This window comes from Macaca thibetana, chromosome 16 (genome assembly GCF_024542745.1).
Source record: "Macaca thibetana thibetana isolate TM-01 chromosome 16, ASM2454274v1, whole genome shotgun sequence".
Classification (NCBI taxonomy): Eukaryota; Metazoa; Chordata; class Mammalia; order Primates; family Cercopithecidae; genus Macaca; species Macaca thibetana.
The window spans coordinates 76,864,521-76,881,757 of record NC_065593.1 but is presented as its reverse complement, the minus strand read 5'-3'; the positions used below and the strand labels follow the sequence as shown (position 1 = coordinate 76,881,757).

Here is a 17,237-nt window from a genome sequence, read left to right as displayed (position 1 = left end):
CATGTTGGTCAGGCTGGTCTCAAACTCCCGACCTCAGGTGATCCACCCGCCTCCGCCTCCCAGTGCTGGGATTACAGGCGTGAGCCGCTGTGCTTGGTGAACCTACTGGTTTTCAAGAGTTGCATCACTTTACATATCGGAAGAGTGGGACCAGATTTTAAGGTGATTCAAGCCTAGCCTTCCTAAAACCCTACTGACTCCTTAATTCAGCTCAGGCACCCCTTTGCAGCAAAATCTCACCCTTTGAGACCCCCAGGAGAGGGTGGGTCGGGGAAGCAGGGGCGTCTCCTGGTCTGAGAAGTCTTAAAGGCAGGGGGGAGAAGTGCCACCTCCTCTTCATTTCATTTTTCTCTCTTGTCCTCCTCTCTCAGCCCTTTTTCTGTCCCTCCCTCCATTTTTAATCTGTAGAGGCAATGAGCTTCAGCAAATTTATCCAGTTGTGTAAACGTTGCCACAAAGCAGCTTTATAACACCTCCCTCACCCCCAAAAGTCTCCTGGACCCTATTTGCAGTCAATTCCTGCCTCTTTCCCAGCCCCCGGCAACTACCGATCTGCTTGCTGTCTCTCTAGTTTTGCCTTTTCTAGAAATTGTATAAATCATGTACTATGTAGTCTTTGCTGTCTGGCTTCTCTCACTTAGCATAACGTTTTTGCATGTACCATAGTTTGTCCCCTCCACCTTTTATTATCATTATTATTATTTCAGACAGTCTTATAGCCCTGTCTACAAGGCTGCAGTGCAGTGGTGTGATCATGGCTCACTGCAACCTTGACCTCCTAGGATCATGTGATCTTCCTACCTCAGCCTCCCGAATAGCTGGGCCCACGAGGGCGTGCCACTACACATGGCTAATTTTTAAAATTTTTTCTGTAGAGGCAGGGTCTTGCTATGGCCCAGGCTTATCTCAAATTTCTGGGCTCAAGCGGTCTGCCTGCCTTGGTCTCCCAAAGTGCTGAGATTACAGGCATGAGCCACCATACCTGGCCCTTTTATTATTTATTTATTTATTTATTTTTCATATGGAGTCTTGCTTTGTTGCCCAGGCTGGAGTGCAGTGGCGCAATCTCAGCTCACTGCAACCTCTGCCTCCCAAGTAGCTGGGACTACAGGTGTCCACCACCATGCCCAGCTAATTTTTTTTTTGGTATTTTTAGTAGAGACGGGGTTTTGCCATGTTGGCCAGGCTGGTCTCCAAGTCCTGACCTCAAGTGATCCATCCTCCTCAGCTTCGCAAAATGCTGGGATTACAGGTGTGAGCCACCACGTCCAGCCCTTTTATTATTTTTTGGCTTAACTTTTTTTCTCCCTCTCTCTCTCACACACACACGTACTCAAATACACTCATGCACACATAATTTTCTCACTAACCCTCTGACCTTTCACCCCAAGTCCTGACTTGGTCTTTGGGTCCTAAGATGCAATTAGGAAAAAAAGTGTGGAGTCCACACCCCAACTGGGTCTTAAGTGGGTACTACAGGGGCAGCCACCATCCAGCCTGCCCCAGCCCACGGGGGCCCAGGATGTAGCATCCCCAGTGATGGCGGGAGCGAGGGAGAAGTGGAGGTGAGGTGGGGACTGTGAGATGTGCTTCCCTCTTCCTCCAACTTGAGACCCTCGGCCTCTGACCAAGGCAAGTGAAATAAGCATGAACAAAACTGGGAGAATAAAGTCAGTTTACTGAATGAATACATGGCTCGAGTCCACTCAGGGTGGAGTGAGGCCTGGCAGGCGCCCTCAGCACTGGGACCCCAGGCCACTGGACCTGGCAAGGCTTCTGGGTCCTCTTGGGCTTCTGGGCTAAGGGGGCAGCAGCAGGCTAGCCTGCCAGGGGCTCCACAGTCCCAGGCTGCTTGACCTGTGCTGTCTGGGACTAGACTGGTCGCTGTGGCTGCCCATAGATGCTCAAGGCAGACCCCAAAAGAGAGTGGCACAAGGTGAAAATGCTGTGAACACTTGGTTTCAGTTTCAGTAAAGAAGAGGAGGAAGGGAGGCACTTGGGGACGTAGACAGAAGGGCTGGCGGGAGAGGGCTCTGCCAAGCTCCATGGTTGGCTTCCTTGCTAGACGACCCGGCTTTGAGAAATGCTGCCTTCATTTCCATCTCCCAACTCCGAATCTGGAAGGCAAGAAGATGTTTCAGGCCGGAGGGCTGCAGCAGACTGTGGCGTCTGTCACAGGGGGCATGGCACTGCCGCTCCGTCTTCTCCCACCCCAGCCCTGAGGGCCAGCCACCCACATGGCCACAGTGCCTGGAACAGCGTGGGGAACAGAGACCTGCAGTCTGGGGCTGGGGAATCTGCAGACTGCCCCATTGGGGTTTCAGCCACACCAGCTTCCCCCAAAGACAGCATCTTGGTCATCTCCACATCCCAACATAGCCTGGTGCAGCACTTGTTTTCAGGCTGAATACCTGCGGGGGCCATTGCTTCCTCTCAGGGTAAGACCCCACTTGAATCCCCGCTTCCTAATTTGGCAGGGAAGGGGGAACTGACTCAGGGGTTTCAGGAGTCTTTCGGAAATCAATGGCTGGAGGCAGAGGGACGCGTGACAGGAGGGAGAAGGGAGGGACAGCAAGAGGCACTGGGTGGCAGTACAATCCAAGTGGAGAAGGTGGAGTTGGTGTGGGGGGGTCTCCTTTATTCTTGGGGGAAACTCTTGTTCTCAATATGTTTCTTTCCCCCTTGGCTTGAGTGAATGATCCCCGACAATTTAGAAACAGTTTAGGCTGGGCGCAGTGGCTCACGCCTGTAATCCCAGTGCTTTGGAAGGCCGAGGCAAGTTAATCACTTGAGGTCATAAGTTCGAGACCAGCCTGGCCAACATAGCAAAACGCCGTCAACGTAAAATACAAAAAATTAGCCAGGGGTGGTGGGTGTCTGTAATCTCAGCTGCTTAGGAGGCTGAGGTAGGAGAATCACTTGAACTTGGGAGGCAGAGGTTGCAGTGAGCTGAGATCCGGCCACTGCACTCTAGCCTGGGCGACAGAGCGAGACTCCATCTCAAAAAGAAAAATAAAAAAAGAAAAAGAAAAAAGAAAAGAAAGAAAGTTTCTGCCTGTTGTGGAAGAAACTGTTGCAAGGAGCAGGAGCAACTGACATGCCCCCAATCCTACCTGGACCCTCTCACCCTTTCAGTTCGACCCAAGGAAGCCTCAGCCTCTGAGCTGCCTCCATCCCCTCATCCCTCCTGTGCTTTCTCTAAAAGCCAATAGCCTTGACTGGGTGTTTGGTGAGGCGCTCTGGCCCAGTCTTTGGCCAAGGGCACTCATGCCCGCCCCTGTCCTCATCTGTTTGCATATCTGCATATTGGACCCTCCCCCCACCCCTTGTCTTGGTGACACTGGGAAGTTATTTGTGCTACTGGGAAGCAGCTGTCCTGGTGCTGGCTCCTGCGCACACCCAGGGACTCTCCCCAGCTGCCCTAACTTCGGTTTCACTTGTGGCATTTGTGTGAGGCTTTGGTTCTCACGTGCAGAGGAGGGGACCTGGTCAGCAGGCTGGCATGGGCACCACAGAGCCACAAAGAGGCTGGCACCTCTCTGTGCTACCTGGTGTGCCCTGATGTTTTGCCTTTTCCTCCTGTGTACCTGAACCGAGCTAGGGCAGCAGGTCACAGCTGTGACTCAGCTCTGGCAACCCATATTAACAAAGTGCTGCCAACCAGGTGAGTCATGATAGGATGCCAGGGGACCAAGGGAGTGTGGCCTACGGGGGAGGCTGGATACCCGTGGCTCTGCCACTGGCTACCCTGGCTCTTGTCTTGAGAATGGCTCTGGCGGGAAGCCAGGCCAGGGCTGCGACTGGTCAGCACCCCAGGATGATCCCTCTGTGCTGGGTTCTCCTTGGCCTTGGTTGTGCCCACCCATGTCTGGGGCGTGAGAAGAGCTGGGGGCAGGTGGAGCGGGCCTGGGCTTCCAGGGGAGAACTGGCTGTCTCCCCTGGGGCCGAGAGCGGCAGGGGAGGGGTGGTGATGGGGTGGATCCTCGAGCGGGTCCCAGCTCCCGGAGGAAGGATGGCAAATGAGTGGGGGTCGCTCCCTCTGTAGGACCATTTGCCTCGGAGCAGCACGGAAGCGCGGCAGGTTCCCTGACTCCCGTGGACACTCTTTTTGGAGCACCACCCTAGGGATGCTCTTCTGCTCTCCGGAGACGTGGGTCTTCCCTGGGGCCCGGGCTCGGAGGCCAGGGTGCCCCAAGCCCAGGCTCCAGGGTGTGTGGGGAAAGGCTCGGTCCTGCTCGGCGCGGCCCGCCCTGGGCACTAGGGGTCGCCCCTGCCCAGCGGAAGCCACGTGGGCGCGCCCGGCCGGCGCAGGTTTCCCCGGACCGGGAAAAGCGAGGCGTCTCCGGGGCGGGGCTGGGGAGGGGGCGCCTGGGCGCAGCGCCGGGACCCTGCCCTGCCCTCCCGGCCGCGGCTGGACGGAGCGCGGGGCCGCAGCGACCAGGCCGGGCTCCTCGTCGCACCCCTCCGGAGCGGGAGGCCCTCGCCGAGGCAGACCCTGGGACGCGCGGGGCGGGCGGCGGCGGGGAGCCGCGGGGCCGAGGCGCAGGGCGTTTTCCCCGGAGGTGCTGCGTGCGCCCGCGACACAAAGGTCTTTTAAAGACCTCGCAGCGCCCTTCCCGGCTGCGGAGGCGGGAGCAGCAGCTGCGCCCGCCCGGGGGACAAGGCCGGGGTCGGGGGCGGCAGCGCGAGGGGGCGCTGGGAGCGGCCGGACCCCGCGGTGGCGCTCGGGCTGGGACTCCCAGGCTCCTTTTGTGAGCGGAAGGCAGGGCCTTCCCCGGGTCTCTGAAAATGGTCAATTCGGCTTCGCAGGGCTCCGTGCCCAGAATAATAAATTGGCTTCTCTAGGGTCGTAATCCGGGCCCCACCCCGAGCAGCTCTGAGCTGGTTCGCGCCTTCCAGGCAGGACTATTGGGGGTTCTCAAAAGCACCCCGCGGTCGGCTGTGTCCGGACCACCGGGGTCCGGTTTGAACACGATTCCAGGGCCCCACCCCATCGCCAGAAGCGGAATCTCGGGGCGGGGCCCAGGAATCCGAGTTTTTGGTGAGTTGCCGGGTGATTCTGATGGCAAAGCCCATGTGGGAGCCACTGTTCTAACGGCTTTTGGGACAGGCAGTTGTGAAATTTTCCCCCAGAAGAATCTCTGGGGACCCAATTGTCATACACCCCTCTGTTCACTGCGGTGTTGATTCTGCCTCCTGATGAAGTTCTTCCCGAGTCTGACTTCGAGCCCGCCTGCTTTATTAAGCACGTTTTTCTCCAGTCGGTTTTTTTTTTTTTTAATGGAAAAAGGAACAGGGAGAAGACTTTTCTCGAACCTGTGTGCAGAGAGCCGTCTTGCCCGCTTTGAGGGCCCTTTCTCGGGAGACCTGTTTGCTTTGTTCAGCCTCTGAATTCAGCAGACCCAAAATCCACCAAGGCCACTAGCTTGTGAGTGAATGTGGTCCCTTCAGGTAAGGGCCAGACAGCCCCTACCAGGGCTTGGGGAGGGTTTCCCTAGAGGAATCCTGGCAGTAAAAAAACCAACCCCCAAACTCTCCAAGTGCTGGACGCTGGAGAATCCCAGCAAGGAAAAGGAACAAATCTTATCTCATGCCGGAAGATAACCTCTTCCCTTTGTTGGCGCTTTTCCTTGCGTTCAGGATGAATTAAAATTCTTATCTGCTCTGCATCCAGTGAACTTGGCCTCGCCTTCCCGATTGTTTGCTGCGGCTGACTTTCCCAAGCTTTGTGGGGTTATTTTTGCCTCTGGGTGGTGGTCATTCCTTCCTTCCATGGCGTTAGGTTCAACACAGTCACAGAAAAAGAGAAATTTAGCAAACACCCTCAAAATGGCAGGACTGGGCCCCAAAACCTACTTTCATTTTCCTCTGTTCTGGGTTGTGGGTAATTTCTTGACAACTACAAGAAAGAAGACAACGAGAAATGCATTGTTATTCCAATGCAATTGTGAACAGATGTATAACCTCCTAGTTGCAGGAACGTTCTAGGAATCCCTTACACCACCTTAAAGGGGCAGGGAAACGGGCAGAGGTGCTGAGGGCTGGTGAGTGCTAAGCATTGGCAGGGCTCAGCCTCATCCTAAGGAGAGCTGCAGCCATAACCTGGGTCACCTTTGTTGTCTCGGGCTTCTAAATTTGGCAGCGAGAACAGACTCGCTTCCTTTGAGCAATTGATCTGAATAGCAGAATCCCATTCTGATGGTCCGAATCACATTTACAGGCTGTGGGGGTGAAGGCCGTGCTAATTGGCCACTTGCCTCACCACTGGCTTTGAAACAATCACTTGTATTCTCTGCCCGGCAGGAAGCAGCAGACCCATCAAGGCCCTGGGCTCGCTCTTTGTTCTGACTTTATGGCATTTTATGCCACAATAAGAAACACTGTGTACTCCGTGGGAGCCCATTGTGCCAGGCTGCAAGGATGTGGGCCCTGGTGCAGAGGGCCTGGTGCTCTTCCCCAGGAAGAAGAGGGGCTTTGTGACAGGCTGGGGGACAAAACAAGGGGTGCTGGACACTGTTACTGGGGCAACTGCCTGGCCAGTGTGGAGGCAGCTTTAGTCCCTGAGACCGTTTCTGTGCCCAAGGAGAGGGAGGGCAGGGGAAGGATGGAATTTCGTCTAGAGTAGCAGGTCCTGGTTACCTGGTAAATTATGCATCAGGACTGGGCTAGGCATTGCCTCTGTTTTCTCTGGGCTCCCGAGACAACCTCCACCTGCCTCTAGATTCTGTGCCAGCTGAGCGTATCTATCTCACCAACTCTTGTTCCACCAGGAAACTGCATCTTGGTGAGTGGGAAGTTTTTGTAACTGTGGACCAAACCTGGGCTTCCCATGTTTTGGGTTGATCTGGTCCTTAGAGAGAAGAGCTTTTGGTTTTGTAGAAATGATATGGATGGGGGCGGGGGTAGCCACAGTCTATCCAGTCTCACACGTGAATGAACCGACGGGGATTTGAGAATGGCTTCTAGATCCTGTCTGCCTCTCCAGCCAGCCCCTGGGCTCCCTTCCCCTGCACCTAGCCTGAAGTTTTTCACTATTAACGGCACACCTGGGACAGAAGATAGAGGCGGGTCCTTGCTCCAGGAGATCGCTGTAATAATCAGATAGAGACAAGACCTGGGCTGGGAGGAAGCCAGGACACGGGGGTTGGGGGACTAAGCCCTGACAAATGGAGTGCTCCGTGTGGGGCCTGAAAGGGAAGGAGGAGAGGGAAGGCAAGGCCCTTTAGCTTCACCTCGAAGGTGGGGTCGGGTGAGGCTGGTGGGTCCTGTCTTCTCTGGAGATGCTCCCCAACAAGCACCTGAAGGGAGGAAAGGCCAGCTTCCTGCTGGCCACTTGCAGAGGCGAGCATTCAGTGCTTCTGCCAGCCTGTCCCTCACCCCACACCCACCCGTCCTTCCCATGTCCGATGCTCCCCACGCGGTCCCCCTTATTACCCCGTGCCATTGCAGCAGCCTCCCAGCGGTTTTCTTTCCCCTCCAGTGTGGCTGCCCAAGTTCTCCCCGCAAAACCCACATCTCCTGGCCTGCCAATCCCAGGCTGGAAACTGTTCCATGGCCTCCAGAGCCACTCACAAACCCTTCCCGCTCCCTGCCTGCACCTTAGGCTCTTTCTCTGCCCTTCCCGGCCACACACCTCCCTGACTTTCCCCAAACATGCAGGTCTTTCCATGTCTGTGCGTTTCCATTTCCCTCTGCACGGAATACTCCCATCACACCTCTCCTTGCCCATCTGCCAAACCCTTCAGGATTCTGGGTCAACATCATCCCCACAGTGGATCCATTGATGAGAGCAGTAATGGAAGCAGGTTTGCCACCAGTCTCCCAAAGAAGTGGGAACACTGATTGCAAAGGGCACAATCTGATTGGATGAAAAGCGAGGCCTCAGAAGCATTGGCACGTGTCCCCGAAGAGCTGGGCTGGAGGTCTGTCCTACAGGAGGGGCAGAAGACGGGGGTGAGAATGGCGGTGCCCCATTTCATCCGACTGCTCTGTGTTCCCCACATCTGACCCAACCTTCCGTTACAACACAGGCACATTTGTGGATACTCTTGGTTACATGTGTGTTCTGCCCTCAGACTCTGAGTCTCTTCTAGGAAAGGAGTGTCTTAATCATCTTTGTATTCCCAGAATCTAGTTTAGAGGCTAGTACATAGTAGGTTTGCAGAAAATCTTTGAATAGCGGCCGAGGTGGGAGGATTTCTTGAGACCAGGAATTCAAGACCAGGCTGGGTAAGCAAGACCCCATCTCTACAAAAAATAAAATATTAGCCGGGCGTAGTGGTGGACACATCGCAGCTACTCGGGAGGCTGAGGTGGGAGGATCCCTTGAGCCCAGGCATTCAAGCTACAGTGAACTGTCATCCCGCCAGTGCACTCCAGCCTGGGCAACAGAGTGAGACCCTGTCTCAAAAAGAGAAAGAAAATCTTTGAGTAAGTAATATATGTTGAACTTGGAAGTATTTCTTTACCTAGAATATTGTTCTTTCTGCAAATTTTGTACCATCACTTTCTCTAAAACATAACTCAGGACTCGCCTCCTGGAAAAAGTAGGTTCTGATTCAGTAGTTGACTGTGCATCAGAACGTTACTGAGCACCTATTAGGTACTAGGCATTTTCTAGGCACTGGAGGCCTGTGAGATACAAAAGAGATAAAGGTTCCCATGCCCAAGTTGTTAATGAGTGCCCCCAGCCCACGCGGGCCACTTCCTTATCTGGCAGAATCACTTGGGACGTCTGTAAACACTCAGTGCTCCTGGCATCCGTAGTGCCAGGGACATGGTCAGCAGTCAGATGTGACTCACTGTGTGCCCAGCATTATGAGAGACAGGCATAGAAGGCCTGGCTTTGCATTCAAATAGCTCACAACTTCACTGAGACCAGTTGTTTATGGGATTGCAGGAAACCCCAGGGAGCCCCAGCCAGGGAAGAGCTTATGTTGTCAATTTCACAGCCTCTAAGAATTCACTGGGTCCACTAGTTCTCTTGCACAGGTGCTACTTTCCAGTTATTTCCTGGTTTTATAAATATGTGTCTCCTTTTTCAACTCCTTCACACGCTCTTTACGGAAAGGGATATCATGGCGTCATGTCTAGTGTCTAACAGCTTGTTTCCCTGATCCTCATCTCAGCACCTGGTACAGGGCAGTGCACGAATGGATGAGAAATGATCACCACCATTAAGAGGCATTTGTCAGCTAGGTGCGGTGGCTCACACCTGTAATCCCAGCATTTTGGAAGGCCAAGGTGGGTGGATCACCTGAGATTAGGAGTTCCAGACCAGCCTGACCAACGTGGCGAAACCCTGCCTCTACTAAAAATACACAAATTAGCCGGCATGGTGGCGCACACCGATAATCCCAGCTACTCAGGAGGCTGAGGCAGAAGAATCACTGGAACCCCAGAGGCGGACATTGCAGTGAGCTGAGATTGTGCCACTGCATTATAGCCTGGGTGACAGAGCAAGACTCTGTCTCAAAAAAATAAAAAACAAAACGAAAAAACAGGAATCCGTCACTAGGTCTCTTCATGAGACACAACCAAGAAACACGATGTGAGTGAGTTCAACAGTTCTGGTAGATAAAGGAGAGGGAAGGACTTCTCTCCTAACTTAGTGCCTCTCTTTTGCTAAATGTTACCATCAGATTCTGAGTGTTTTCTACAAGAAATTACTGAGATGCAAATCAAGAAGTGTTGAATTTAACAAGAGCCAGTTTGTTTCCTACTTTCATTTGGGTGCCCTTTTTTTTTTTTTTTTTTAAACAGGGTCTCGCTCTGTCACCCAGGCTGGAGTGCGGTGGTACAATCATGGCTCACTGCAGTGTCAACCTCCCTGCAGCATCAACGGCACCTGGCCTGGGTGCCTCTTAACTGGTTATCTGTACCTGTTATTGCTTGGTAGTCTAAGTGTGTGAGATCAATTTCAGGGTTTCTCCAATTCCATGTGAGCTTGTGGTGAGAGAAGAGTGTCCCTGGTCCCTCCTGCTGCTTTTTGCTCTGGTTCCCAGCTTGCTCCTGGTACAACTTCTTCCTAGTCCAGGACAGATTTACTGGAAGTTTCTTTAGAGGCAGTGCTTTAGGGCTTTGGTCTTCATCCGTTGGGTTGTACTGTTTGTCGTTTGTCATGTTTGCTTTGCAGGCCTGGTGGCTAATGCTGCTTGCATTGGCTCACTGCTCTTAGGGCCATCTGTAACCTGTATCAACCCCGGATGCTTTGAAGTTCAATGTGCAATAAAAAGTTCATTAAAAAGATGTGGAATCATGAAAATAAGGTTACAGAAATGTTAACAAAGGATCATTTCCTGCTTCTAGTACTTTTCTTTTTTAAAAAATATGTTTCTCTGAGAAATTTATGTCACCATTAAAACTATGGAAGAGTTTAGGAAGGACAGGCCTGGGTCAAAATGAGGGTGAGATTCTTGAGGAGATGTCTTGGCAGAGCCCCAGCCTGTTTTCTTAATTGAGAGCTCAGGGTCTAAGGAGAGAATGTAAGCCAGAAAAAAAAAAAAATCTAGGTTTCTCATGACTGACTTTTTTTTTTTTTTTTTTTTTTTTTTTGAGACAGTCTCATTCTGTCACCCAGGCTGGAGTGCAGTGGCACAATCTCAGCTCACTGCAACCTCTGTCTTCTGGGTTCAAGTGATTCTCCTGCCTCAACCTCCCGAATAGCTGGGATTACAGACGTGTGCCACCACACACAGCTAATTTTTTTGTAATTTTAGTAGAGACAGGGTTTCACCATGTTGGCCAGGTTGGTCTCAAATTCCTGACCTCAAGTGATCCACCCAGCTTGACCTCCCAAATTGCTGGGATTACAGGCGTGAGCCACCGCACCTGGCCCTAGCATTTTAAATAGGGATGGCTCTAAACGGATGGAAACAGTCCATGGTCATACAGAGTCTGCAGCCATGTAAGGAATTACATGTAGAATGACATATGGCAGGTGTCTCTTGTCCATGTGAAGTGACTGGGGAGAAAGTGAGAGAGAGAGGAAGAGAGGAAAGAAGAAAATAAAAAGAAAGAAAGGTGTACAGGATGGGGTGGCAGTGTCATTAAAACTGCCTTGTGGCACCATCTGGCTTGTCTACTGCCACACTGGCTCACTTTCTAGTCATGACCTTCTGACATGAGCAGAGGTCCAGAGCCAAGCCTCAAGGTCCAGAGCTAAGCCAGAGGTCAAGAGCCAAGGCTCAAGGTACCCCTTGAGGATCCTGGGATCCAAAACACTGCCAGCAGACCAGCCCCTGGCATGACCTTAGGGGTAAGGGTGGTAACCTGTCCTCACAGTGCCCCTGCCTGGCCAGGCACAGAGAGGCATTTGACAAAGCGGGAAGTCCCTTGAGGCTCAAGGTGCTGATTTGACAATGACCAAGTGTACTAAGACACTGCAGAGGTGGACCCGTCCAACTCCCTCATTTGGGTTGACTTTGTTAAGGCCAGGCTCCAGTTAGGAGGAGGACTAGGCTTCTCCCTGCACACCATGGGGTCTCCTGGAGAGCCCCAGTTCTGCTGAAGAAAGGGCAGCCACAGATGATCACTCTTGATAAATATATCATCTTCTCTAATGACAAATGGTGCCACTATCATCATCTTTATTTCTTGGCAGCCTGTCTCTTTCAATGGGTACATACGCTGGCATAACATGTCCTGGGGGCCCAGGCAGTCTCTTGTGGGGAAGATTCTTCTTTTTCTTTCTTTCTTTTTTTTAATATATATTTTCATTTTTGTAGAGATGGGGTCTCGCTGTGTTGCCCAGGCTGGTCTCAAATTCCTGGCCTCAAGTGATCCTCCTAGTTCGGCCTCGCAAAGCACTGGGATTATAGGCATGAGCCATCACAACCAGCCAGGTCCCTCTTTTTCACAGGTCCTCCATGTTCAGGCATTGGGGGTGCCCACACATAATACACAACCAGCCCCTGCATCCTTGCTGTGCTCTAGTTTTGGGGGGCAAATATCCCTAGAGACTCACTCACTTATATGACCATTGATGACCATTTAATTACTACTCATGTTCAATAATAAGCAATTATGTGATCATCACTTACTTTTCAGCCAGAGAGTCACCGTATATACATTTAGCAGCTGCTAAATCTTAGTCCTAACAATGACAGTCCCATATCCTCCCAAGTGACTGAGGACCTCAACAGCTTGCACATCTAATAAACAGCACTGCAGGGTTTTCAGGGCTGCCACCGGGCAGCTCTGGGTCACAGCCAGACTTACCCTCTCTCTTTCCACCTGGTTGTGATTGAGCCTCATGAGTTCTGCAAACCTCTGCTCATAGAGGTGAAGCAGCAGCACCAGGTACAAGCCTGAATTCATCAGCTCGTTTTGTGCCTACAAATGGAAAAGAAAGCTCTTCAGTTCATCTGTAAAATAGTCATGGTCTAAATTGTGGGGTGCAGGGTAACAAGGCTAAGAGGTGACAAGAACTGGGACCAGAGCCCAAGCTCCAAGGCAAGGCCTGCTCTTGGGGACCGGAAGACAGAGCAGGAGGAGATCCAGGCTAGAGGCCAGGGCCGTCACTCCCCTGGGATTTTTTACTAGCTAGTGGAGGATGCTTTGAGAAAGTTCCATTTTCCAGGCTCGATCCCATTCCACATTTATTGAGCAGTTACGTATGCAAAGCCTTGAGCTGGATGTTGTGGGGAACACAGGGCAACAAGCCTCAGAACTCCCTGCTGGGATGCCATCACCTGGTGTGGGGCAGAGAACTTCATCCGTAAACAGCTCCAGTACAAGCTGGATGTGCTACAACAGAGATGCACCAGGCTGTGTCTGTAACGTTCTCAGCAGTCACAGATGTCCCCTTGTGGAAGGCTTCCTGAGGAGCCTTGCTTGCCCCTGTCATTCCTTTGCTCCCCAGTCCCTAAGCATTCGTCTTGATCTTGCATACCACCTTTTGCACTTAACGTTTCCGCTTTTTCTTGAGGAGTGGGCTGTGTTTCGTTTCTCTCGCTCGTGCTCAGAACAGGCGCTACACAGGGAGGATGTGATGGTCTGGCTGGCCATGGTGCTTCTCTGTCCTCAGCACTTCGGCTTTGCTGCAAAGAGTGGCTGTGCTCACTCTAGACCTTTCACAGACCTTCCACAAATCAGCGGTGTTAGGAACAACTACTCCTATCCCTCTATAGGGGAAGGAGGGGAAGGCCCTTTCAGTCCCCGTCTTTCCCCTGAGTGGGGGTCTTGGGATGGGCCAGGCGGTGCTCACAAAGCCACCCAGCCCCCGAGGACTGGAGTCCCCAGCAGAAGGCATGGCCCCTTCTGTCACCCTTGGGAAAGGTTGCAACTGTGACTCTGTCGGTCCAGGATAACGAAGCGTGGGCATGAATGACACAGTGAGCGCTCAGTGTCTTGGCTGCCTCCCTCCTGCAGCAGCGCAGGTGCCACATCTCCCCGTTCTCATTAGATCCAGCGCAGCTCAGGAGGTTGGCACAGAACCCACCTCTCCCAGGACCAAGCAGCTGCCAGAAAAGGCACAGAAGTTGAGGAAGGATTGATGCGCTCTTCCTTCTGAATCAGGGCCAACTCTGGATCTTGGTGACAGCTGGCCCTGAGGTCACCGCTGCAGGCCTCTCCACCATTCTACAGATCCATCTTCGAAGGCCCCAATCCTCTGTCCTTAGCGGTTAGCCTCCTATTTTTAGCCTTTGGTCGTACTTTTTTGTGCTCTGCTGACCTTGGCCTAGGGCGAGCAGAGAACAAGTTGCTTGTTTTCACTTTTTCTGTTTTATTTATTTTATTTTTGAGACGGAGTCTTGCTCTGTTGCCCAGGCTGGAGTGCAATGGCGCGATCTCCGCTCACTGCAACCTCCGCCTCCCAGGTTCAAGCAATTCTCCTGCCTCAGCCTCCCGAGTAGCTGGGATTACAGGCGTGCACCACCACGCTCAGCTAATTTTTGTATCTTTAGTAGAGATGTGGTTTCATCATTTGGCCAGGCTGGTCTCGAACTCCTGACCTCAGGTGATCCACCTGACTTGGCCTCCCAAAGTGCTGGGATTACAGGCATGAGCCACCCTGCCCAGCCACTTTTTCTGTTTTAATTTTGCCGCCTCCTGCCCTCCCCATGAGTCTGTGCCTGCCTCCAACTGTCTCGCCAACCACCTCTTCTGAGAATCCTTTCTCACCTGGCTTTTAGCTCCTCCTCACCAACCAAGCCTTGGCCCTTGTTTGTTTTCCTCAGCCCCGGCTTCCTCCTGCAAAAGCTGCCAGTGGTTCTCTCACCAGTGCTCTTTGCCAGCCAGCTTTTATACTCGAGACACTCGGATGCATAATGGCAAATCAATCAGCTAGAAAATGGCTTGGAACTATCAGGTTTGTCAAAGCATTCAGGGAAATCATTTACTTTTTATGACTCAATAAGGCCCAGAGGCATGCAGATGGGAAAATATCCACTAATGTTTTCTGCAGATAATTTGAAAAGTCACTTCTAGCAGATTGTGTCTCTTCTCTGGTCTGTGGGAGGGAACCTGTCACACGGCGCCATCAATCTCGCCGGCTCGGTTCCTTTATGTGCGCCCTTTGCAGAGCTGGTGATGCTCGACAAAGGGGCTCAGCCCACCAGTCAGAGCAGGCGTGTGATAGTCAACTCCGAATCAGCCTTTATACTCCTGAGCTACAAGTGGGAGGCATTTGTTAACTCAGAGAGTTCCATCGCACTTGGCCGGCCAGGGCCAAATGAACGAGGTTTTGGAGCAGTGCTTACGGGAGCTACGGCTGATCCACTCCTTCCTTGTCCCAATCACGTCACACTTTGACTCCCACGTGGAGTTCCCTTTGTGTGCCAGACTGAAGGGAATGGGGGTGGCATTAATAGGAGGGGACGGGGACATTAAAAAGGAGAAGGCATGTGAAACAGTGCACAAGCGCTCCGGAGATCTCAGCCCACCTGCCAGTTGTTTTCTCCATTTTGCTAATATTCATTTAGGCCAAGAGACTTGCTACTGGTGGAAATTCTCAATACATTCCACTTAAAGAAGCTGACGGCCTGGCTGAACGTTCTATCAAGTCTTCAGATATGTTCAACAGTGCTCCCAGGTATAAGCGTGATTAGGTGACTGCGTGTGTCTGAGGACATCTGTCCTTGGCTGAGATGGAGCCAGGCCAGGCCTGTGCTTCAGAGCAATGACAGCCTGAGGCCCACTGAGACTCTCCTGTGTGGCAGAGCAAGGACGGCAGGGGTGTGTTCCAATGCACAGTGGGCAAGGGCCCCTGGAGTGTGCCTTACTTAGAAAGTGCTTCTAGCTGAGGTGGGCAGTGTAGGGCCACTGGACACTGTGACTTTAGGCAGAGTTTTAACTGTGCAGGGCCAAAGTGACTCAACTTCTAATGGGGGAGAAGTAACCTCTGTTCTGCCTGTATCCCCAAAGCGTGGTAGTAAAGTAAGCTAATATATGGGATCTCACAAAAAAAAAACACATCCTACAAGAGGCAAGATTTAAAGACAGGATTCCAGGTAAATTGTCTGGGCGTAAGATCTGTGAGAGCAAGGCCTGCATCTGTCTTGTTTGCTCCTGACTCCTAGTGCCTGGCCCAGTGCCTGGTATACTGTGCATGCTCTATAAATATATGCACAGATGAAGTAATGAGAAAAAAATGCAAAATTGTGATGGATCAGACAGTGACCCATTCAGCCACAACGTTTGAATCTAGTGGCTCCAGCTTTAACGTGCATCAGAAATGCTGAGCAGCCCTTTTCAAACACAGTTGCTAGGCAGTCCCCTCCCCTCCCCTCCCCTCCTCTCTCCTCCCCCTTCTCCTCTTTTTTTGAGACAGTCTCACTCTGTCACCCAGGCTGGAGTGCAATGGTGTTATCTGGACTCACTGCAACCTCCGCCTCCCAGGTTTAAGGATTCTCCTGCCTCAGCCTCCCAAGTAGCTGGGATTACAGGTGTGCGCCACCACGCCCAGCTAATTTTTGTATTTTTAGTAGAGATGGGGTTTCACCATGTTGGCCAGGCTGGTCTCGAACTCCTGACCCCAAGTGATCTACCAGCCTCGGCCTTTCAAAGTGTTGGGATTACAGGCGTGAGCCACTGTGCCCGGCTTCACTGCTCCTCCTTTCTTCCCTGCAGTTCTGATTCAGTTGGACTGGAGTGGAGCCCAAGAATGTGTCCTTCTGACAAGTTCCCAGGTGATGCTAATGCTGCTGGTTTGGGGACCACCCATTTTTGAGAACCACTGTTCTAAACTAAGGGTGAGCACTTGGTAGCTGCTAAGCCGAATCTGGCCTGTGGATGTGCTCTGGTTGGATGGAAGGAAGCAAGAAGGAAGGTAGAAAAGAAGAGCACGACCATCTTTAGTTGGGGAGAGCGCTTTTCATTTTGCCACAAATGCCACCATGCCCAATGGCAGGATACCTAGAAGATTACCATCATTTGTTGCCTGCCTGGGCTCTATGGTATTTGAGTGTGTAACCTGTGACTTAAACTTTCCTTAAACCTGTTTTCTCCTCATCCATTTTGGAGGCTGGAATGTTACTTGGATCGCCGCATGCTGCTATCCAGGAGTTCTGCCCTCCACCCCAAATCCGAGCGCCCAGCTAGAATCCAATGTGAGTCCTGCTTCCAGGCAACAGCCGACGCCCACAGGAGCAAATGTAGGCTGGCCTCACACACGGCACTACCGAAAGAGTCAGGGGAAAGGAGGGCTGTACTGCCCCAGGCCCTGACAGACCTGAGATGAAACTGCCAGGTCTCTGGGGCCCCACAGCTGCTCTTGTCTAATGATCCCCTCTCCAGATGCTTGTAGGAGTTCCTAATCTAGCCGCTTGAGGCCTGGTAGCAGGCCTTGACCTTGGGGCCCGTACTGGAGCCCTGTTAGCGCCTGTGAGCGGCATCTGCCCTGCTCCCACCAGAAGTACAGAACTAAGGTAGAAAAACGTGCTCTGATGGTGGCCCCTTCACACCCTCAGAGGCCACCGACAGTGCTGACCGGGCAACTACAGGACACGCTCTGATCTGTGCTCAGGTCCCAGGTGAGGCGTCCATCCCAGATGTCACAGACTTCACTCCAAGGCCCCGTGGATAGAAGGCCCAGTGGATAGAAGGCCCGCTCCTCTCTTTCCTTCCGCTTTTAAACATCTCTTCTTCAGAAGGGCCTTCTCTGGTTCAGAGAGCAAGTCGGAGCCCCACAGCTGTTCCCCCAGCGGCCTGCACAGTCCTCGTTCTGACCTCCACCCGCAGGGATCGCTCACTCCAGTGTTTGCTGCTGGTTGTACCCCCTCCCGGTCTTGGGTACC

At 52.5% G+C, this 17,237-nt stretch overlaps 1 protein-coding gene and 1 long non-coding RNA gene across 10 annotated transcripts in view; one reads left to right on the top strand and one right to left on the bottom strand.

Moving 5' to 3' along the window:
• Window positions 1–1,658: 1,658 nt before the first annotated feature.
• The window catches only part of MARCHF10 (membrane associated ring-CH-type finger 10), a 111,046-nt gene continuing 95,467 nt past the window's right edge, over window positions 1,659–17,237 (bottom strand). For 5 of the 8 annotated variants that reach the window (XM_050764833.1, XM_050764832.1, XM_050764830.1 and 2 more), the window contains 2 exons: window positions 12,220–12,333; window positions 1,659–2,117 (listed from right to left, as the gene is read on the bottom strand). In XM_050764833.1, coding sequence (XP_050620790.1) covers window positions 1,968–2,117; window positions 12,220–12,333 — 264 coding nt within the window. In that variant the 3' untranslated portion in view covers window positions 1,659–1,967. Of the gene's footprint in view, window positions 2,118–5,856; window positions 5,900–12,219; window positions 12,334–17,237 lie in introns of all 8 variants that reach the window. The other 3 variants (XM_050764836.1, XM_050764837.1, XM_050764835.1) reach the window with 1 other exon arrangement.
• Window positions 6,236–16,452, top strand: LOC126939501 (uncharacterized). Of its 2 annotated transcripts, XR_007720404.1 has the most exons (5): window positions 6,236–6,784; window positions 7,746–8,430; window positions 14,181–14,311; window positions 14,925–15,034; window positions 16,072–16,452. It is a non-coding gene; the product is annotated as an uncharacterized LOC126939501 (long non-coding RNA). The 2 variants fall into 2 exon arrangements; XR_007720403.1 differs by lacking the exon at window positions 7,746–8,430.